This window comes from Nelumbo lutea, chromosome 1, assembly GCF_056320005.1.
Source record: "Nelumbo lutea isolate HS-2025 chromosome 1, American lotus-T2T, whole genome shotgun sequence".
Classification (NCBI taxonomy): Eukaryota; Viridiplantae; Streptophyta; class Magnoliopsida; order Proteales; family Nelumbonaceae; genus Nelumbo; species Nelumbo lutea.
Window position 1 is genome coordinate 208,075,004 of NC_142684.1, and position 24,128 is coordinate 208,099,131.

Sequence of the window (24,128 nt, forward strand, 5' to 3'; positions counted from 1 at the left end):
GCCCATAGAGACTCCTTCCATTGTTGCCACTTCACCCATTGTTGCCACTTCACCTCCTATAGACGACCTTGACCTTCCCATTGCACCACATCTACAGCCCACTGCATTTCCCAGTTTTTATCCTATGATCGCCTATCTCCCTCCTACAGGTCCTATCTTACTTCCGTTGCTAATGTCCCTATTCCAAGAACAGTGCAAGAAGCCCTATCAGTCTTGGAGTGGAAAGGTGCAATGCAAGTTGAAATGGATGCCCTGTTGAAAAATAATACCTGGGAGCTAGTTGATCTGCCCAAAGGAAAGAAACCAGTTGGATGCAAATGGGTATTTACTGTGAAGCACAATGCGGATGGCTCCATTGAGAGGTACAAAGCTCGGCTAGTTGCAAAGGGTTCACCCAAACTTATGGTATAGATTACTTAGAGACATTTGCCCCAGTAGCCAAGATGACCACCATTCGAGTTCTATTATCTCTTGCATCAAGCCACACTTGGCCTTTGTACCAAATGGACGTTAAAAATGCTTTTCTGAATGGAGACCTGCAGGAAGAAGTTTACATGCAGTTGCCTCCTGGATTCTATGATACAGAGATAGGTAAGAAGGTTTGCCGGCTCAATAAGGCATTGTATGGTTTAAAGCAGTCACCTAGAGCTTGGTTTGATAGATTCAGACTAGCCCTTGGGAAATTCGATTATGTACAGGCCCAGTCAGATCATACATTGTTCATCAAGAGGGTGGAGTCCTCTCTGACACTACTTGCAGTATATGTTGATGATATCGTGGTGACAAGAAATGATAGCCATGAGATTGAGTCCCTCAAACAGCTCCTTCATCAAGAGTTTGAGGTGAAAGATCTTGGTGCACTACGGTATTTTTTGGGTATTGAGGTTGCTAGATCTAAACGGGGGATATTTGTCTCTCAGAGGAAATATGTTCTAGATCTGTTGGCGGAAATTGGAAAGTTAGGTGTCAAGCCTGCGGATACACCCAGCTCCTATATCTCTGTCTCACTCGGCCAGATATCAGTTATGCAGTTAGTGTTGTCAGCCAGTACCTGCATTCTCCTAGAACCACACACCTTGTAGCAGAAAGAATATTAGCATACTTGAAGAGATGCTCGGGTAGAGGTATATTGTTCAAGAACAATGACCACATGAAGGTGGAGGTCTATACGGATGCCGATTGGGCTGGGAGTGTTGATGACAGAAGGTCTACCTCTGGATATTGTGCCATTGTGGGATGTAACATTGTCTCTTGGAGGAGTAAAAAACAGAGTGTTGTCTCCCGATCTAGTGCTGAAGCTGAATACAAGTCAATGGCTAACGGAGTGGCTGAAATTCTATGGCTGAGATCACTACTTGAGGAGTTGGGTATTGAGTATGAGAAGCCCCTGATGTTGTATTGTGATAATTAAGCGGCTATTAATATAGCACACAATTCGGTGCAGCATGACAGAACTAAACATATTGAAGTTGATTGACATTTTGTACGAGAGAGGGTCTCATCACAAGAAGTGTCTCCCGTACATCACATCCAACATGCAGCTAGCAGATATCCTCACCAAAGTTGTACCAAGGAAGAAGCTAGAGGCGGATCTCTCCAAGTTGGGAATGATAAACATTTATTCCCAACTTGAGGGGGAGTGTAGAGAACACAGATGTGGGCCCCACAGCTATGGTCCCACTGTGTTCGTAGGGTAGAATGTGTTCTAGTCATCCTAGGGTTATCTGGTGGTCAGTTGGTTATTTCAGTTTTATTTTACTCTATTTGTTATGTAAATACTAAGGGCAGATCTGTCCTTTCCATGTAATGAGCATAATCTATAAATACTAAATAAAGTGGCAATGGCAGAACATTAAGATTCTGTCCCTCCTTTCAACTCTTGTGTTCTACTGCTCTCTCTTCTCTTTCTCCTCTCTTCTCTATACTTTTTCTTCTATTTACGAACCTGAAATCTATTAGGGTTCAAGACTGTCAGTCTTGAACGTCTACTCCCCTCTAGGAGAATTTTGGGGTTAAAAGAAGAATAAACCCGGGTCATCTTCTAAATGGTTGATGGACATAAAACATGTGTTGGTTTGTACAAAGGCCACTAATCTATGAATTGATGGCCAGAATACCATACAGAGCAGCCATGGATCTACCTCCACCTTTGATGGGAATGAACTACCCAAAAAAAGCCCTTTGTGAATGCTCCACTTGGACTCATACAACCACATCATAAAAAAGGCTTAACTTAATTAAAAGCATCTTCTGATGCATTCTTTCCACCATCTTGCATCTGGATCAAAGAAGCTGGATGACTCCAATTTGCTTAATAGATTAGCATATTCCTTCTGCCGTTCAACCTGTATATTTCTAGTCTCAGAATATCAACTAATTTGTAAATTGTAATGTCCTTAAAACTATGAGCATACAGTTTAGAAGAGATCTTACAAATTTTTCCAATGCCACACCTTTCATCTCCCTAAAATCTAATTCTTAAACAATAAATTTTGTAAAATTAGGACAAAGTATCCATTTGTACTCAATGCAGTTCTCTTATCTATTATTAATGGTAGGGTAAATTACAGGGACCACCTAGTACTATTTTTGGTGAAACTTAGCTCCTTGTACTTTCATATCATGACAAATCATACCTTTTGTCACTAAAACCATCAGACAAGGTGACAGTATTGTTCTCTAAAACAAAAGGGCATTTTAGAATTTCAGAAATATTTAATAATGCACATGGCATGCACATGGATATTTCTATTTATGATCTTTTAGCCAAGATCTAGACCATTGATTGAACCCATGTCTCAAGATCAATAAACTAATCTTGAAGATCCCAATGATATGCACTGGTTCCAAGTAATATGGGCCATAGAAGTGGTAGAGTAAAGAGTTCTTTTCTCAAACTTTTATTTTTACATAATTGTAACATCACTTATTCATTACCTATATGTGTGCGTATATTAAAGCAAAGTTTGCAAATAGGAGGGTTTTTCCCCTTCAAAGACATTGTCAGGCCACCCACTCAGGAATCAGGGTATAAAAAAATTTAAGGGAAAATTCGCGATTAGTACCCTGTACTTTGGGTCTAGTTCCACTTTGGTCCCCAAACTTTAAAATGTGACAATTTAGTACCCAAACTTTCAAAGCATGACAATCCAGTACCTGCCGTTAACTTACTGTTAACCAGCCATTATGTGGCATTTGAAAAAGACAAAAACGCCCTTTGAGTGTCATCTAATTTTCTTTATCAACCATCCAAACATTGACAAAAAATTAACAGTCCCAAATCATTGCCTCTTCTGTTCAAGAAAGTTGGGGTCACCAAAATGCCCACTCAAATGAGACCCCAACTTTCTTGAATGAAAGAGGCAAGGATTTGGGACTGTTAATTTTTTGCCAATGTTTAGATGGTTGATAAACAAAATTAAATGACACTTGAAGGGCATCTGTGCCTTTTTCAAATGCCACTTAACAGCTGGTTAACAGCTAGTTAACGGTAGGTACTGGATTGTCACGTTTTGAAGGTTCGGGTACTGAATTGTCGCATTTTAAAGTTTGGGGACAAAAGTGGCACTAGGCCCAAAGTACAGTGTACTAATTGGGATTTTTCCCAAAATTTAATTCAAAACAAATATATTTAAGGCAGTCTAAGTCCGACACTAACTTCAAAGTTGATTTGTCTTCTAATTCAAAATAGAAACTTATCTCATATACTTTAACAGCAAATCAAATCTAATTTAGTTTCTCAATTCCAATAAAAAATCCCACCACAAAGACTCCAGACATTAGATTGGTGTTGGTCCTATTATTCTAGATAAAGTGGGTTGTTTAATTACAAATCAACCTAATTTGGCCTCCTAAATCAGATTAAAAACATTGCCTACTCCTAATAGTGGGTCCCAAACAAAATATGCATGATTTTTTTTTGAAGAAAGGTAAAGTAATTTTATTAGAATCAGAATAAGATTACAGAGGGGCCCTACTATAGGTGTCATAAACAGGGGCTAGAACCCCAAACTATATTACAACTCAAACAGGCTTCTAGATCCTCAGCTGGGCTCCAAACACCCTGGTCTGGAGACCTTTTGCAGCTGCAGTCCAAGAAACTAATTTTCCAAAGGTACAGGAAATTAGACAATTTACATCCTTTGATCTGTTTTGGAAAATTCTATTTCTTTCTGCCCAGATGGTACTAATCACCACTGCAGGAACAGACTTTTTGCCAGCTTGGACAGGCCTTGGAGCTCCCAGCACCAATAACAGGTCCAACACAACATTTGGCAAGACCCATGATACACCCAAGGAAGAAATAAAGTGCCCACAGATTGCAGCAGAAACAGGGCAATGTAAACAAGTGGTTGTTATCCTCCTCCACCCAGGATAAGCCCAAACAAAATATGCATGTTTAGTTGTCCCATACTCAGAACAAGGTCATTAACTAGAAACAAATAAAGATTTTGAAATTAGTGTGTTTGCAAACAATCCAGTACTGAAGCTATACCCTTAATCCACCACCTTTCCCTATGAGATCCCCAAAAAAATTCCAATTATATTCCAGTCCTAAAAAGTGGATCTCTTAGGTGGCGTTTGATAAATCTGAAAAGTTAAAAAGATATTAAAAGTGTTAAATTAATATCTTAAAACTATTAAGATATCTTAAAGACCATGAAGCAATAAAAAATTAATAATTATCAAATTAATATCTTAAAACTATTAAAATATTTAATAATTAATAAAAATTAAAATAGTCAATAATTAATACAAATATTTATAAAAAATAAAAAATAATTTATTAAAAGAAGAATAAAATTGGAAAGAACCGCCACTGTTACTGAGAGTTGCAGAGGCGATGGCAGGAAAGAAGAAGAAGATCTGAAATGTAGCATCACCGGGAGCAGCATCGGCATTCTCTTTGGATGGATCTGCAGATCTGTAAATCAGAGGACGTAGAGAGGGGGAGAGAGAGAAGGGTGGAGGGAGAAGCTTGCGCCACGCCGTCGAGTGGAGGAGTCGAATGGCCTAAATTTTTGGCTTATATGAAGGGCATTACAGGTCATTTCAAATTTCTATGGGGGCTCTTTTGTCTTTCGCCCACGTCTGAAATGCCTCTTAGTGCGTTAAGAACCTAGGGAGGCTCTTTTCTATTTAGATCTGAAATTGGGTTTCAGATCTGCTAATCAGACCCAACCCAAACATAGGTGGCATCTGAAAAGCAACATTTCCAGACTTAAGAGGTCTGAAAAGTGCTATCCTCCAACTGGTTAAAACCCCCTTCTGTGCTCCTCCAATGGGCTAAAAAACTTATCTCAACTGAGTTCTCAATTAGCTCCTAGCCCCTAGAGATCCACCTTAAAAAGAAGAATTTAGTAAGGGCAGCATATCTACGACTCTGATCCATCCCCTTCTTTACTTGCATGTTGAGAGTTACCTTCACCTGCAAGGGAGATGTCACCCCTTCAATTCAAACCCTTCAAGCAAGAAGGTGAGCTCCCATCCCTTGCCAATGTCTCAATCTCTTTATCACACATCAGTTCAAATGTGATGAGCTCAGCAAAAAAAAACTATTAAATATTATTTTATTTGCCAAGTCGTCAATAAATAATAATGAGATTCTCTCTAGATAAAAAGCCAAAAATTAAGATCAAGTCTTTTGTCTCTGTTGATGATACTTAATATTAAAATAACAATGCTCTTTTTCTATTTTTTTTGTTTTCTTCCTAGTCCAAGTTCAAAATTCTTGTTTTACCTTCCAGCATTCAGCATCTTTTAAGTAATGATGATTTTGGTTTACCCTTTTTTAGACTTAGATAATTTAGGGTGCATCAGATGCCTTTATTTATATGATCTGATGGTCCTTTGTATAGCTTCTTTGAGGGGTAAGGTTTTTATGCCCCCCCCCCCTCCTAGGTTTTTCCCACTTAGATTATATTAATAAAATCCACAGTGGCCACTCCTCCACCAAGAGTAAATTTTGGGGATTAAAAAAAAGTTTGAAATTCTTGTTACATCTTGTCCTTGGGAACAGATGTATAGTTATAGCAACAATTCCAGGCAACTTTTTCTGCCCAAAACAATACAGTATATTAAGAGCTTATGAATAAAAAGGAATAAGATGCTATAAGAACTGTATAATAAACCATGTCTAAGTTCTCTACTTTGAAAAATCTTAATGGCACGATTCATAAGTACCTTTGACGGTCACCATAACTGGTATCCAATGAATCAGACTGGCTAATGTTGTGGAGAGAATAAGTACCAACCGCTACCAAGATACCCAGCTGGTAATAACCAGAAGCAGTGGCCTGGAACCATCCCAACTCGATTCTAACACCATGGAACTCAAGTTGGAGATTTCCATGGCTATTTATCCAATTCATAACAGGAAGTAGAGCAGAACGGATTGATCCCTGTCTCACCGTCCTCAACTGAGCATTCAAACCAGCAACAAGGCGATTCCAAATTTCTGTAGGGATGTGCTGGTAAAATATTTTCTACATGTGAGGTGATTTTAATTGATATTACTAATGCCTATGAAATAGAAGAAAAGCAAGATTAATACCTGACTGAGAAGATTAGACAACAACATATCACTATGAAGATTGTATGGTGACATGTAGCTACCATCCCCACCAAAAATAATGCACATAGGGAATCTCTTCTGTATGCTGGAGGCTGCATCTAATCGTCTCTCATCACCACCAAGGAAGAAATCAATATATGCAACCATTAAGTCTGGTGTTGCTCCAACCTGCATTTGTTACATGACAGAGGAAGAACAAATGACAATTCACAATACTTGAGGGGAGTCTTTTTTTTTTTAAATGTGGATATATATTCACAAAAGGCAGGGAAGGAAGAAGCTTCCGCATGTATGGTACACAGAAATGGAGGAGAGGGAGGGAGTTACCTTTTATGCATAGTTTTCAAGGCGCCAAGGCGAGGCTAGGTGACAGGGGGCGCCTAGGCGGTGGATTTTTTTAAGTAAAAACATGTATCCTTGGGTAGTTCCCTAGGTTCCATAATCATATTTCCTTAATAAATATCCATTATTTTCATAAGAAAAGTATAAACTTCATGTTGAAGTACAGAAAATCAACATATTCCAACATATTCACGAGAGGAAAAAGAAGAAAGAAAAGAAAATTCAAAAAATATAGGGGCTGAACCCCTATTTCTGTTATAGGAAAAGAAGAAAACAAAACAAAACAAAAAAGAAAAGAAAAGAAGAAAATGTGTTGATTGGACAGCATTTTATGTTCTTCCTTACTTATTGGTTCAGGTTTTGAAGTCTTTGAGGGTTCAATATAGCATTTAGCAATGTTTGTGTTGTTTAAACCCTAACAAATAAGAAAATAATAAAAAGAAATTAGTATATAAACACACAAAATGAATAATTTAGTTTAAAATTGTCTATTTTATAATTATTGTTAGAATGTTAGAATGAAATCTCCTTTGTATGAGTGTTCGACTGATAAGAGTCTTATTAGCCCATACTTTAGTTAAGTTGTCCTGTAACTAGGCCTGGATTAATGGGCCTAAGTCTGTTTAATGTTTTAAGTTAACTGGGTGTCCCATCACTAATCAGGGGCATTCCAGTAAATCCTTGTATCATTGTACTACATTTGAATATAAATAATAGCTGTTCGACTGGGCAGTTCAGTTCGACATTTCCAGCATACAAGTGGGTTTCTTCTTCTCCTCTCTACTTCGAATACTGCATTCAGCTCACAATTATAACCTAAAAAAATCAAGAATATAAAAGTTTTTTATAACACACTATAGAAAACTGCTTGGCGATTAGGCAAGGCAAGCCTCCAAGGGCACCTTGTTGCCTAGGCGTCGCCCTCACAACTATGCTTTTGTGGTCTCATTAGGTGGATCTTGAAATCCAAAATTAATTCAGTTACATGATCATAAATGTATGGCCCATTTTTCTAGTATAAGAACTATCCCCTAAATATCTAGGTCATTTCTCTTTGCATCTTCATCAATTGGATGTAAAGAATACGTTCTTGAATAGTGATCTCAATGAGGAAGTATATATGGTTCAGCCTCCTGGATTTCAGGTAAAGGGTAGTGAGGATAAAGTCTGTCATTTGAAGAAATATATGGCCTGAAGCAATCCCCAGGGCATGGTTTGAGAGGTTCAATAGTATTGTCCAACAAATTGGTTTTGTACAGTGCCTAGCTGATAAACATTGTAAAAGGAAGAGGTGAGCTGGTTGCTATTCTGATTGTATATGTGGATGATATTGTGATTACAGGAAATTGGGAGGAAGAAATTCAAGAGTTGAAGAAATTTTTTGCTTCACAATTTGAAGTAAGAGATCTTGGACCTATGAAATATTTTCCTCGGTATTAAAGTAGCTCGGTCTGACAAGGGTATTTTATCTCCCGAGGTATACCCTTGATCTGTTAAAGGATACATGGAAACTAGAGTGTAAACCAACCAATTCTCCTGTGGATCCAAGTCATAAACCTGGAAATTGTGAGAGTTAGACAGTTCTAGATGTTCATCAATATCAAAGACTCATTGGGAGGATGTTATACCTCTTCATGCCTTCGCAGGATATTGCCTTGGCAGTGAGTGTTCTGAGCCAGTGTATGCACTCACCTAGACCTACTCACTTCAAGGTTGTTGAGAGGGTTCTAGCTTACTTGAAGAAGCACCCAGGAAGGGGCCTCCTCTTTACCAAGCATGGTCACACAAAGTAAAAGGCTATACTAACATTGACTGGGCAGGTTCTATTGGTGATAGGTTTACTACTGGTTACTGCACTTTTGTAGGAGGAAATTTAGTCACTTGGAGAAGTAAGAAAGAGTCTGTGATGACAAAGTCAAGTGCAGAATCTGAGTATAGAGCTATGTCTCAAGGAGTTGCAAAATTGTTGTGGTTGAAAAACCTCCTAAATGAGTTGGGTATATGGAATTCAGATCCTATGTCATTGTATTGTGATAACAAGGCCACTATCAGTATTACTCATAATCCAGTTCTCAATGAGTGGACCAAACACATTGAGATTCACAAGCACTTCATTTGTGAAAAAGGGGAAAGGGGTGAAATTTGTATACCTTTTGTTGAACCAAGGGAACAAGTGGTGGATGTCCTTATAAAAGGACTGAATACCCTGCGCCATGAAAAGTTATGTCTCAAGTTGGGTATGCATGATATCTACAACCCAACATAAGGGGAATGTTGTAAGGGGTGTTTTTATGAATATTTCAGGCGCAGGGGGTTTCTTGTCATTTTCTTTCTTCCAAGGCCCACTCTTTAATTATTTATTTTATTATTATTATATTAGTGTGAAGTGGGAGCCGCCACTAAACCATTCAATTTTCCTTCATTCTGTTCGTTGTCTCCTTCCCTTCTCCTCTCTTCCTTTCTTCTCTCCTAGAATATTTTGTGATTAATTACAGGTAGTGTTGAATGAAGGGGGAGAAAAACTACTGTAGTCTTTTTTTTTTGATAGGAAACAGTAACTTTCATTAGATAAAACCATAAGAAACAACTGTCACCTTCCAAAGTAAAAGGTGACCCCTGAATAACAAAAATCTTACAACACTGCACAAAACAAAAACTCCCGATTCACCCCTTGTTTTGCTAGGTAGTCAGCTAAAGCATTTACTGACCTCCTAGACCAATACACTTTTGCATCCAGCTCCCTTGTGAGAAAAACTACCGTAGTCTTGTAATAGTGCCTTACCATAATCTGTTATGGTTATTGTATGAAAACATGGGGTTACCGGTCTAGATGCATATTTGGTAGTTAGCATCTATATTTGGTAGTTGTGTAAAAATAGGAATGTGTGAATATGTATTCCTAGGATTGTGGAAGAGTATAATCCCTTAAATATGGGGATTAAAATAGTTAGTCCCTTAATTATAGATTGATTTAGGAAGATGTTTTCTATTTATTGCAGCAGCTTACTGTGTAAATATGCCGGTTGGCAATGGAATGATAAGATCAGTTTTTTACCATTTCAAAACATGGTATCAGAGCTCTAGGTTTGCCAACCTTGAGATTTTTTTTTTCTCCGACCTTCATTGCCAAATCTTTCCCCTGCTTTTCTGGCCTTCATTGCCAGTTTTTTTTTTCGTGTTTTTCTGGCCTTTAGTGCTGATCTGTAATCAGCAGTGTTTCTCTTCCTCCATTGACAATGCCCGACGTGACTGCAATAAGTGCTCCCGTCCAAACCGATGAAGGAGCAACGAATTCTCATCCTCATACCGGTGATTTGCAGAATATTCAGGCAACATATAGACTGAATGGCCAGAACTATTTGAAGTGGTCACAACTAGTGCGTACCTATTTGAAGGGAAAAGGAAAAATTGGTCACCTTCTTGGAACAGGGCCAAAATTGGGCGAGCCAAATTTTGATGCTTGGGACGAAGAGGGCTCCATGATTATGTCATGGTTGTGGAGTTCAATGACATCCGAGATTAGCGATACTTGTATGTTTCTTCCCTCTGCAAGGGCTATTTGGAACGCTGTCTGACAAACCTATTCCAAAGCCCATGACACTGCTCGTGTCTATGAGGTCAAAGTGAAGACAATGGCGGCCAAACAAGGGAGCAGAAGCGTTATAGAGTATGCAAATCTGCTGCAAAATTTGTGGCATGAGCTTGATCATTATCGGGTTCTTGAGACAAAGTGCCCTGATGAAGCTGTGATCTTGAAGAATTTTATTGAAAGAGATAGGGTGTATGATTTTTTTGTTGGACTGAATGCTGAATTTGATCAGGTCCGAATACAAATTCTCGGCAAAGAAGAAGTGCCTCCACTGAATGAAGTTATAGCCCTTGTCAGAGCTGAGGAAAGCCGTCGTGGAATCATGCTTGAGCCTAAAGATCCCGAAGGTTCTGCTATGGTGGCAAGGGAAGGAAATTACCGTGGTTCAAAGGGTGAGAACAATCACAACTTGACTCGTGACACAACCACCCGTGACTCTAACAATAACCTCTGGTGCACCTATTGCAAGAAGCCTAGACACACAAAAGATCGCTGTTGGAAACTTCATGGGAAACCTCCCACATCCAGCAAGGAATGGGGCAATCGAGGAGTTTCGAAAGCAGTTCAACAAGCCCATAATGTCTCCACAATCCCGCAGCAAGAACACTCAAGTCAGGGGCTATTTAATGATGAAGAAATTGAAAGATTAAGGGGTTTCCTGGGATCCTTGAAACCAGGAAGTGATTCTACCTCTCTTGCTCTCTCAGGTGAGTCTTTATCTCTAGGATTACATGTCTCGGCTAGTGTTTTTCCATGGATTCTTGATTTTGGAGCTACTGACCACATGAAACCCTCTTCACTACATTTTCTCACCTATACACCCTGTCCTAGTAGTAGGAAAATTTCTGTTGCTGATGGTTCTTTCACCACAGTGACAGGAATTGGGAATATTTAGATTACTCTATCCCTATTACTTAAAAATGTTATTCATGTTCCTAAGTTATCCACTAGCCTTATCTCTATACATAAACTCACCCAGGATGTGAACTGCAATGTTGTGTTCTTTCCTTCTTACTATGTATTTCAGGACCAGGTTTCGGGGAAGATGATTGGACTTGCTAAGGAAAGGGATGGGACTCTACTACCTTGAAGCAACCAGCAAACCATCTCACACTGTTATGCATGTCACACACGAGTCATTCTTATCTACCTCCAATAAAGATTTAATTTGGCGTCATCACTTTCGTTTCGGTCATCCTTCATTTTCTGTTTTAAAAACAATGTTTCCTTCCTTGTTTAAAGGGATTGATGTTGAAACCTTTCATTGTGAAGTTTGTGAATTTGCTAAACACAAAAGGGTATTTTTCCCAATCAGCAATAAAAGATCTTCAATCCCTTTTTATTTGATTCATTCGGATATATGGGGCCCTTCTCGAATTCCTAACATTACTGGTTCTAGATGGTTTGTCACCTTTATTGACGATTGCACTAGGGTCACATGGATTTTTCTTCTAAAGTCTAAATCTGATGTGGGCACCATTCTTCCCAACTTTCATAACATGGTCCAAACTCAGTTTGGTGTGAAAATTAAAAGGTTTCGATCTGATAATGCTACAAATTATTTTAATCAGAATTTGTCCCCATTTTTCCAGAAAGAAGGCATTGTGCATGAATCCTCCTGTGTTAACACTCTCCAACAGAATGGGGTAGATGAGAGGAAAAATGGCCATCTATTGCAAACCACCCAAGCCTTTCTCTTTCAAAACCGGGTCCCAAAACAATTTTGGGGGAAAGCTGTCCTTACCGCTGCATACACCATAAATAGACTACCATCTAAAGTTCTTGACAACCGAAGCCCAATACAAGTCCTCTCTCAATTCTACCTTGATATTCGAACCTCAAATAATCTCACACCAAGAATTTTTGGTTGCACTGCCTTTGTTCATGTCCATAATAAGGGAAAATTAGATCCACGAGCAATCAGGTGTGTCTTCTTGGGATATTCCCCAACTCAGAAAGGTTATAAATGTTATCATCCAGCCACCAGAAAATTCTACATCTCCATCAATGTCACGTTTGAGGAGAGACAATGCTTTTTCACTCAACCTTATCTTTAGGGGGAGCCCTCATTAATGGAAGATAAGGCCTCGGATCTACTCTCCCTAGATGTATTACCCTCCTCACAGTCATCCAACCGTCAAGAATCACATCCTTTTGAGTCACATTCCTCTGAGCCCCATATTTCCGAGCCTCAACAAGAGTCAAACAGCCCGACCATTGAACCAAATCCAGACACTGTTAACCCCACCAATGATGTGCATGATGATGTGAGATATATGTAGGTTTACTCTAGGAGAAGAAATCCAGATCCTCAACTTGTGCAAGTCCAAGATTCAACTCCTAATCCTAGAACTGAGGGATGTTCAAAACCTGAACTTGTACCTTCACAGTCTGAGTATGAGTATGACCAACCTATTGCCCTGAGAAAAGGAACCAGAGAATGTACCAAATGCCCATTGTACCCTTTAGCCAAATCTGTGTCGTTCCAAAGATTCTCGGAACCCCATAAAAGTTTTCTAGCCAACCTTAACACCATTCCAATTCCTAATACTCTAGCCGAGGCACTTTCTAATGAGTGGAGAAAAGCCATTAGAGTGGAAATGGAGGCACTAGAAAAGAACAACACGTGGGAAGTTGTGGATCTACCGAGAAACAAGAAGGTTGTAGGATGTACATGGGTGTTCGCAATTAAGTACAAATTTGATGGATCATTAGAAAGGTACAAAGCACGACTGGTAGCCAAGGGATATACACAGACTTATTGGGATAGATTATAGGAGACTTTTGCCCCAATAGCTAAAATGAATACAGCAAGGGTGTTGTTGTCTTTGGCTGCTAACTATAATTGGGATTTGCAACAGTTTGATGTAAAGAATGTGTTTCTCCATGGTGATCTAGAAGAGGAGATATACATGGACATTCCACCGGGTTTTGGAGAAGGCATTAAGGGGAACAAAGTTTGTAGGTTGAAGAAAGCACCATACGATCTCAAACAATCTCCAAGAGCATGGTTTGGAAGGTTTACAAAGGTGATGCTTAGTACAGGTTACAAGCAAAGTCAAGGTGACCACATATTGTTTCTCAAACACACAGCCTCAGGGGTAGTTACTGCTCTATTAGTCTATGTGGACGATATAATCGTTACTGGGAATGATAAAAAGGAGAAGAAATCATTGAAAAACTACCTTGCCAGAGAATTTGAGATAAAAGACTTGGGGAGACTAAAGTATTTTCTCGGAATTGAAGTTGCACATTCTAAACAAGACATCTTTATCTTTCAACAAAAGTATGTTGTTGATCTTTTGAGAGAAACAGGAAATATGGCATGTAAACCAGCTTCCACGCCTATAGATCCCAATCATAAACTTGGGGAATCCAGCGAGAATGCAAGTGTAGACAAGGAGATGTTCCAAAGACTGGTTGGAAAACTCATTTATCTTGCACATACACGGCTGGATATTGCATATGTTGTAAGTGTAATAAGTCAGTTTATGCATCTCAGTTTATGCATAATCCTAAAGAAGTTCATCTACAGGCTGCTCATCGAATTCTGCATTTTTTGAAAGCCAATCCAAGGAAAGGAATTTTATTCAGAAGGAATGGGGGACTGGCTCTTGAAGCATATACAAATGCCGATTATGCAGGATCTCCAATAGATAAACGGTCCACTTCTGGTTACTGTACCTTCTTGGGAGAAAACTTAGTCACTTGGAGGAGTAAGAAGCAAAATGTAGTGGCTCGGTCGAGTGCAGAGGCAGAGTTCAGGGCTATGGCACAAGGAGTGTGTGAATTACTCTGGTTGAAGATAATTTTAGAAGACTTGAAGATTCCTCAAGAAGAGCCTATGAAACTATATTGTGACAACAAGTCAACCATCAATATCGTTCACAATCCTGTTCAACATGACAAGACGAAGCACATTGAAATTGATCAACACTTTATAAAAGAGAATCTGGACAGCAAGTTGATTTGCACTCCCTATGTATCTACAAAAGGACAACTAGCCGATGTACTTACTAAAGGGCTCAATAGTACAGACTTTCGTAGAATTGTAGCCAAGCTGGGAATGGAGGATCTCTATTCACCAGCTTGAGGGGGAGTGTTGGAAAATGTGGGGTTACTGGTGTAGATGCATATTTGGTAGTTGTGTAAAAATAGGAATGTGTAAACATGTATTCCTAGGATTGTGGAAGAGTATAATCCCTTAAATATGGGGATTAAAATAGTTAGTCCCTTAATTATAGGGATTGATTTAAGATGATGTTTTCTATTTATTGCAGCAGCTTACTGTATAAATATGTCGGTTGGTAATGGAATGATAAGATCAGTTTTTTACCATTTCAAAACAGTTATATCGATTTTGGTAATTGATCGCCCTTCATAAATATCTGAATCATCTGGACTGTTTAATATTTGATTGTATTGGCTTGCTAGAAGGACAAAACAAAGGAAAAAGAAAATAAGAACAAAAGAAAAAGATAATTGTTGCAGCGAACCCAAGATCTAGAATGATTGGCAAATATAGAAACAAAAAACTCAGCAACTCAAGAACACACAGAAATTTAATGTGGTTCAGCCTGTTGCCTATGCCTACAGGAGGAGGAGTAGAAATCCACTATATTAAGAAGTGGCAGTGGTGGAGGAAGCAAAGGAGAGGGGGGGGGGGGGGGAGAGGAAGGGGGTCCGTAGGGGTTTAAAAATTTTGTATTTGCTTTTAGTTAATTTTTATTTATTTCGTTGAAAAGTAAATTACAAAATCCAGCGACTGCGGAAGACATCCCAATGAATCTATCTTTTCCCACCATTAAAACTGCTCCCTGTACGGTGATGATCTGGATTGTTCTCAATAGTTTTTTTGGGTGAATAAAATGAGCTTTTATTAATCTTTAAGATAAAACTTTACAAGCATCCCTTAGAGAGGCACATGATGCTACCTCTCTATAAATAGCCCAGGGTTCTCAATAGTTAAACAGCCCAGGGTTCAACCCATCAAGCTCAGCAGATCCAGACTCCTTCTAAACTGCCTAGTGCCTATCTGTAGATGATCATGTAAGCAATAGTGCAATATCTATACTCATCTCTGTTGCACAACCTGTGGGTGACTTTAACGCTGATAAAATCTATCATCACATCTTAGGTTTTGTCTTGTTTAGGAAGATTTTATCATTTCATTCCTCTCATGTGTCCATAAAACTGCTACCATCACATCTACACATAATATTTATTATAACTGGTATAACAATTATAGCTGTATTAAGTTATTTGCATGTGGGCGATGGTGAAAAATAATCATAACAATTATATCTGATGATATCAACAAGATAATTATGGCAGAATTAAATGCACTTTTGTGTCTCAAGTTGTTTATTTGATAAAGAATATCTAATAGTAATGCACCAAATGCTTCAATTTAGCATTCATCAATCAAAATCTAAAAGCAATTTACATTCTTATAGAAAACTATTTGATATTTAATTTGTTGGAAAGAGGGGCATTATCAGCCGAACCTTCATCCCTTTGTACAGAGCTCGTGATCTGCAAGAACGAAGACATGAATGATCATATTCTGATTTCACATATTCCTGAAGGCGATGAATCTTATTTCTCCGACGCCATTGTTTCCAAGACCAGGCACAAGGATAAGCAAGCACTGAAAGTATGCTGTGCACTGACCCTTCCCACCACTCATATGCAGCAACAGAGTTAATCTCATCAATAAATCTGTTGAAAGCATCTTCATACCTGTCAAGGGATTTTAAATGAATTGTAGGGCATATGAAAGGAAATAACAAGAGATTTCCACTGTATATGTATGTATGTATGATATTTTGAGTCTCAACTATCAGATCATTCATTGAATGGACTTTGCTAAAGAGGGCATCATGGACTGATAAGCAAGCTGTTTGAACAAGGTTGTTCTTTTAAACACTGAAGAATCATTAGAAAGAAAGTTCCATCAGATGGCTATTTTGGAGAATACAAGGGTGTATTTTGTAAAGTGGTTCCTTATGCAAAGATTAAAGTGTAATTCTAGCTTTGTATGGTGGCTATTCTATGATTTCAATGTATTATGTATTGGAGGCTTGTTTAAGCCATGATTGCTTCAGGTTATGGTTGAGAGAGTGAATGAGATGGCTGGATTTTCATGAATGTATCTTCAGTTATTTTTCTAGTATAATGGATCAAGCCCCCCTCTCCCAACAATGTAGGATACAAAGCTGAACTGTGTTAAATTTGTATACCTTTTTCTTCTTGTTCTCTATCTCATCCAAGGTTTAGAATGTCAGCGTCAGTGGAAATATTAGCCATGTCGGAGATGTTGAATATATCATATAGAAATACAATAAAAATTATATAAATAACGGAAACATTGTTGAATATGTGAAAACATAGAATGATATTCTGTGAAGTGATAAAAGAAGCATAGGTATACCTTTTTAAATTACTAACTTGTTTCAACCATCAAACAAAGCTTAGAAGCTAGGTTAATAAACACAACAATATGCTGAGAAATTGTCCTCTAAACTCTAAGAGTAGGCTATAGAGCCAAACCGCATTAAATATGTTCTCTTTTCTCTTTGATTTATCTTTCTTGCTATTTCTTTCTTCTCTATTGATGACAGGCTAAAATAAATGATATTCAGGAATGCCTATTGTTTGAATAGATCAGGCCCCATTGCATGTGCTTAGGTATAGATATATAGTTGCTCTTACAGTACCTTGTACCATCCCTTCATTTTATTATATTTATCAATTCATTCCACTCCCTAGAAGTTGAAATGATTCCTTACACAATCTCAATTATTGCATCAGGTGGAGAGTAAGGAAGATGCCATGGTTCTCTGAAGGTATTGGGACCCATGAAGTACATTCTATGCACATGGCTTTGAGTTTCTTCTGCTCTGCTCGTTCCACGCACCTGGGTTTTAATGCATGCATCAAGTACAAGAGTCTCATTACATGATACCATTAGCATACTGTTATATTCCAAGAAATGGAGAAACTTCAAAAGAGGTGGTCTGTATGAAGTTATAGAATATACCTCTGCTAGGGAAAGGAGATAGGGCAATTGGTGATGATTGTGGTGTTCCATAGAATCTGCAGTATGATAGGGATAATCTGGTCCAACTAATTTAATTCTCAAAGTAGTTAATAAAAGAGTTAGAAGCACCAGAATGAATGACAGGGTAAGGGCAAAGGTCCATGGCCCTCCAAATGTATATACAAGCTCTTCAAGAGGTGTATAACAATTTGGCATCCTATACTTGTCAGATATGCATTTATATGGGCAAGATGGCTGAGTAACTCCTCCTGCAGTTATAGTCAACACGGTGCATGAGACAAGGAAAAAATTGAATAAAATAAAAGGCAAAAGGTAGTAATTCTCCTTGACAAGGGATGGTGTAGATAGGTCTGATGTGGTTTAGGGGGTTCCAGGCACAAAGGCTAATATATAAGATTCTCATGTAAATTCATGAGACTGGTTTCCCAATTTTTAGCTGCTGTACATGTCTCTTGTAATCTCAAACAGCACTCCAGGAGATTTTGTACATTCACCATATGAATAAAACTCTGTCAATCATGTTTCTGATTAAAAGAAGGGGTAGTAATTTGAATATACCTAAAATAAAGGAAATTTTCTCTTTTCAAAAGTGCACTTTTGAGCACGTGCCCAACTGACTACCTTACAAGAAAATGGATTCCATTGCAGAATTACCTCGTACATATATAAATTCCGCACGGTGCGGTAGGTACTCAAGAGAGCAAGGAATGCAAAGAGATACATCAGAGCCTTCGATATCTTTGTAAGTCCCAACAGGGCATTCCTGAGAATACGTTTCAGGCAGAAAAAAAAAAGACATTAAATTGGAGCCACTTCTTGTCTAAATATCCAATTAAGCACCAAGAAGAAAGGAAAAAGGAAAATAAAGGGAAATAATAGAGGATAAAGGACTCAAATAGAAAGTGAAGACTGTTGACTCTCAATTCTCAAAAATATCTGTAGGGAAAGCAATGGATTGGACAATAAGATCAAGTGGAGGGGATTTGGGGGAATCCAGTTCCTCCCAGAATGGAAGCTTTCGCTTGGTTAGTGGCTTTGGACAGCATACTTACTGCTGACCATCTAAAGAGCAGAGGGATTTCCCTAGCAAATGTCTGCATATTATGTTGGGAGGGCAAAGAAATTGCCTTTCATCTGTTCTACTCTTGGAAGACATCAAAGCTCATTTGGAGATTCTACCTCTCTTTATTTGGGGAGAGTGTTTTTCCAACATAGCTCTACAGCAGAAATCTTCTCTTCCTGGCCAAACTTAAACAGAAGCAGGAAAGCAAGGATAATGTGGAGCTGCATTCCTTTAGCAGTGTGCTGGGTTCTTTGGAATGAAAGAAATAGAAGACTTTTTTAAGACAGATCAAAGAACACTGAAACACTAGTTGCTCTGGTTGGGAAGCTAGTAGCGGGTTGGGTTTGGGTGCTACCAGAATTTGATCAAATCAGTAGATCTGAAATTGGGAGGAATTTTTGAAACATTCTAGAAATTCAGCGGTTGTAATTTGGATTATTGTCTGCTCTTATTAACAGTTAGTTTGTTGTGTGAGCAGTGGTGACACCTTGTCACAACCAATACATGGGAATGGAGAACCTAAAATATTGAAGTTTACTATTGTTCAAGTAAGAAGTCATTTAAAAAGGAGATAATAAAAGAATTAATAGGGCATAAATGAAATAAAGGCCATGAAAGAAGAAATTCAAATTAGCCATACATTGCAGAATGTACCATAAAGTCCTTTGGGACACTTCTTCCCTGTAATGGAGCCTGCCCCTCCACAATGACCGCCACCATCCCCAACTCCTCCACTGTTAGAAGTGAAGTAAAAAAATTATAATCCAAGAGATTTGATAGAAAGAGATATTATGGACGAGGTTTTTTTTCCTATATTGGATATCAAGATAATAAATGTATAAAATAAAATTCTAGTGATAAATTCTGAACTGGAAAAAAAAATCCAAGATCTGAACACTTGCTTTTATGGTAGATATCACAGTTATTATACCATAAAAGCTATTATCTTTATTTTATTTTAAGCATTTATACGTATGGTGGTATGTTATGGAGCATATACCTTCTGAAATTATATAATCATTCCATCTTTTTAATTGATGAGTAAGATTGAAATTTTATAAAAAAAATTACGAGTATTCTTTGGTTTCCCATAATAGTCAAACACTTCATCTTTTACATCCACCTGATAACCTTCTCAAAGGCCCCCTTCCACTTAGAAGATAATAGTGCATAATGCACCATGCTTGTGGAGAATGTCATAGCAGCTATTCAACTCTCCTCCCACTAAACAAGAACATATGCATGATGGGGACTGACAATGTTGCGACCTGCTATCAAGTTAGATCATACTCAAAATTCAAACACCATTCCTTTACTCTCAGCTTGCTAAACATTTACCTATCAGTATCAGTATCCCAATCGGTAGTTTTATGGTAGTCGGTTTCTTCCCCAAAAGCCTGAAGTGATGAATAATACATGGAGAGTAATTTTTCCCCTTGCCAAGTATTATTTACTTCTGTGCACAGATGATAAATTCTGGTAGAGTCCTAAGCCTGTGAATGTCTCTGAATTCATCCCAAATTGCTTTAGCAGTAGAGGAACAAAAACAAATTCCTATTTATGTATGGCTGCATAGAGCTAACAAGCCACAACATCACCATCAAATTGAAGTCACATCTGCCCCCCACAGAATGTGCCCCAAAAATGTCCCACAGCACATCCCAACCGTGTATTGGGAACATCTCCCAATGACAAGTACGGGAGATGTTCTCAATGCACGCTAAGATGTGCATGTGTTGCATTTTTGGGGTGTGTTCTGTGGGGGGAAGATGTGAACTCCAAATTTTCTTGTTCCCACTTTGAGTTTTTGGGATCTTCTGACATAATCTTAGACTCCTTGTCAGATATTCCAATTTATTCATTTTACTAATATACATATTGGTGGATTGATCCCATTCAAGATAATTTGTTCCGTCTAGTTTCAAAGATGTCTTCTTCATATTTAGGGCATTACTATATCCAGTCTTTGGCCTACTGTGCTTGAACTAGCATAACCAGACTGGCCACTTGATTATGTCTTCACTAAGTCACTATGGCAATACAACTAGGGCTGTTAAAGAACCAGTTTTGGATTGGACCCAATCTGAACCGAAACTAATCAAATCGGTTTGGACGGTCCAGTATAATATATTGGGTTGGATCAGCAGCATCAATTGGTCTGCTTCCTTATTGGTTTGAGTCAAACCTAACTCGAACATCCAATAAACCAATCAATACAAAGCCAAAACCCTAGTTCAATGAACCAAACCACAGAATTCTTTGATCAAAGGCTCAAAGTCTGAAACCCTTGTTTGAAGTCTCAAAGCACTGAAGCAGCAACCAATGAGCTTTCATTCTCTTCAACTAGAACTCTGGAAATTTGGAACCAGGTTTTTCTCACTCTCCGAGGGCCCTTCTCTCTGGCAAACAATCTATCTCCAGTGTAGGCAAATTATCTCTCTCGTCACCCTTTCCTTTCAACGAGCATTCATTCTCTTCAACGAACTCTCTTCTTCCAGCTGAAGAGGTGAATTCTATGCTCATGCTTGTACCTTTTATTTCCCTTATTTAGTTCCGAGTGGATTGCTCTTGATTTTGCATTTTATTTTCTCAGGATCCTTTTTTTTCCTGTTTTGGTAGGGTTACCTCATTCTCCCACCTAATTTTTTTTTTCTTTTGTAAAAGGTAATGTAACTTTATTCGAAAACAAGCTCAAATACAGACTGAAATCAGACCCATGAAGGCAGTCTGAAAACAGCCGGAATTACAACCTCCACCAGGAACAAGACGGAAACAAATAAGACAAGTTTAGATTTCTGAATTCCTCAGAAGTAGAAATCCAAGAAATCAATTTGCCCACTGCTCTCTGAATTACATCATCAAGACTTTTAGATCTATTACAGAAAATTCTACTATTCCTTTCTGCCCAAATGGACCACAAGACAGCAGCAGGGAGTAATGTGTAGAAGCATGTCCTACATTGGTTTGGTGAATTAAACTTTTAGTTTGGGGTTACAAAATACTAGATTGGGTGGTGCAGAAATCTGGGCAAATCGCAACGGAAAATGGAGGGGAAGAGGGGATTCAGAACCATAGGAAAATGGAGGACTGAGGTGGTGATCGAAGCTAAGACCTTCAAGTTTGAAGAGGAATGGATCAAAGGTAAGGAAGCACTGAAGATTAGAGAGAACAGCAGGGTGACAATACTGGTACCAAAGGAGGTCACAGTATGGATGAAAGGCTTTATAGACAGGGCTATCAACTCCGATAATGTGAATGGCTGGAAGAACTCAATGTCAGTTCCAGGCAAGAAATATGTAATTGAACTGAAAAGAAATTGGAAGGGGTGGTTCATCATGGTGGAGGAGTTCTTTGGAAGAGCTGGGAAACAATTGCTCTGTGTGCTGGAAGGAAGAATGCAGAAAGGGTGGAGGATTTTTGTGAAGGTGTTGCAGTCCTTCCTTGTAGCAATGGAAAAAAAGAAGATAGAAGGAGTGGAGGTTACTGGTCAAAACTCCAAGGACCAGGGTCGGAAGGATCAGGAAGAGTCGGTTTCGAGTGGAACTACCAGGAGTACAGAAGCTCAAAATACCTCGACTGCTGGTGTGGTGGTGGTTTGTTCTTCTGTGCATCGAAGAATTCTGGTTGGAGCAGGGACGGATGTTTGGAAGAAAAGAATGGTTCTGGTGGCTGACAAAGAAGTGTCAGACTGGAAGAAAGTGTTGAATGCAGTAGCCGGAGAGATTGGAATTGGAAACGAAGCATTGTTGGTTCCATTTACAGACTCAAAAGCCGTTCTGGATGTTGGCGACCAGGAACTAAGCTTCAAAGCTGTAGAGGTGGACGGAGGTCTGATACAGGTCCAGAATTGGAGTCCCATCTGTAATGAAGTTGCAGTACAAGATGGTTGTGTTCGGCTGAAGTTTGTAGGTCTCCCCTTCCACCTTTGGCGTGACTCTGTTCTTGAACATATAGTACAGAGTTTAGGAGGAGTCTTGGTGGAAGCTAATAAATGCAGCTTGGTCGCCGTCAAGGTAAAGGTGGCTGGGATTAAGCACGAAGATATGCCTAGGTGCTTCGAGATATGCTCGGATGAAGTTTGGTATAAGGTGTGGGTAGCTACAGAAGTGGAACAGGCATGGCAGGGAAGAGGGCCCAAGGTTGAAGACGATGAGCTAGAAGGGTGGCGGACACGTGGAGGGAAGAGAGTGGGCGGTCAAAAAGGGGTGCAGGTGGAATTTAAGGAAAGGTTTAATGGGGTGGCTGGGGTAACCCAAACGACAAGTCATCTAATTAAAGGAAATAATTCAAATGTTTTTGAAAGGATTAAAGCTAAGGCAGGCTCCTTGTCTTTCGCTGACGTGGTGAAGAAGTGAAGTGGCCCAGGGTGCAGTTTGGTTCCGTCCAAGCCAGTCGAGTTAATAGGAGGGTTGGGCGGGCCGAAGGATAAACCGGGGTTGATTTTAAGTGACAAGTCTTCTGTGTCCTTTGTTCCAGATTCAGCTCCCGTTCCATGTCTTGCAGCCCATGTATGAGCAGTCAGTCAAAGTGGTGAGACCTCTAAAGCTCTGGGAAGGGGACTGGAAGTTAGTGGAGAGGTGCGGGAAGGAAGGTATAGAAATGAGAAAGTTTGGGAGATTATTGAAAGAATATTTAATGAGTGGAAGGACATATAAATTGGAGAGAGGGTGGAGAGGATAGAAGAGGGGAGGGGAGGGGAGGGGAGGAAAGGAGGGCGGGGGTGGAAAAGATAATATGGAGTGCACAAAGGAGGTGGGGGGTATTATCATAAGGAGGAAGGATGGAGAGAAGAGAAGAGGGGAGGAACCTAAGGAGAGGAGGATAGGGTTGAAGGGGAGTGTGTAGGAAGGGTGGGGGTGGGGAATCTAAGCAAGAGGATTTGATAGTGGATTTTGTGGGGAAGTTGGGATGCAGATTAGAAGACTTGAATGTGCTAAAAGATGGTCTTCAGAAGATGAAGGAGGTTAGAACAAAAAAGAGAAAATTGAGTGAAGTTGAGAGATTGAAAAGATATGTGGAAGGTGACAAGAAGTTCGGGGCAAAAGGAGAGAGAAGGAAATGGGGAAAGTAGTGGTCAAGGGTAGAAGGGAAGTAAGAAAGAAGTGAGAATGAAGATACTAAGTTGGAATGTGAAGGGGATAGGAAGTGAGAGGAAAAGAGCAACAACAAAAGAGGTAATAAAGAGGTTCGACCCAAACATTGTTCTATTGCAGGACTCCAAGAGAATGGAATTTAATAATAGGTGGGCAAGGAGTGTATGGAAAGCCAGGGGGATTAGTTGGGTGGCTGCTCCCTCTTGGGGTGCTTCAGGGGGGATAGTGACAATGTAGAAGAGGGAAGTGGTTGAAGGCTTGGAGGAACTAATTGGAAGCATGGTTTCAAATGTTGCCAAATGTCACTAACGTCGCCCGACATATGTCGATGTCGAGGCTCACCGACATGAAAATGGATGGTAATATAAAAATTACATTATTTCGGTCGACATTTCCTATATTTC

General features: G+C 39.2%; 1 protein-coding gene across 4 annotated transcripts in view; it reads right to left on the minus strand.

The window, feature by feature from the left end:
* The window catches only part of LOC148880662 (MraZ), a 99,119-nt gene that overhangs the window by 13,042 nt on the left and 61,949 nt on the right, over window positions 1-24,128 (minus strand). For 3 of the 4 annotated variants that reach the window (XM_088962637.1, XM_088962636.1, XM_088962638.1), the window contains exons 13-19: window positions 19,272-19,365; window positions 18,223-18,331; window positions 17,548-17,816; window positions 17,297-17,424; window positions 16,013-16,247; window positions 6,554-6,742; window positions 6,184-6,470 (exon numbers count right to left, since the gene is read on the minus strand). In XM_088962637.1, coding sequence (XP_088818763.1) covers window positions 6,184-6,470; window positions 6,554-6,742; window positions 16,013-16,247; window positions 17,297-17,424; window positions 17,548-17,816; window positions 18,223-18,331; window positions 19,272-19,365 — 1,311 coding nt within the window. The remainder of the gene's footprint in view (window positions 1-6,183; window positions 6,471-6,553; window positions 6,743-16,012; window positions 16,248-17,296; window positions 17,425-17,547; window positions 17,817-18,222; window positions 18,332-19,271; window positions 19,366-24,128) is intronic. The other variant, XM_088962639.1, reaches the window with a different exon arrangement.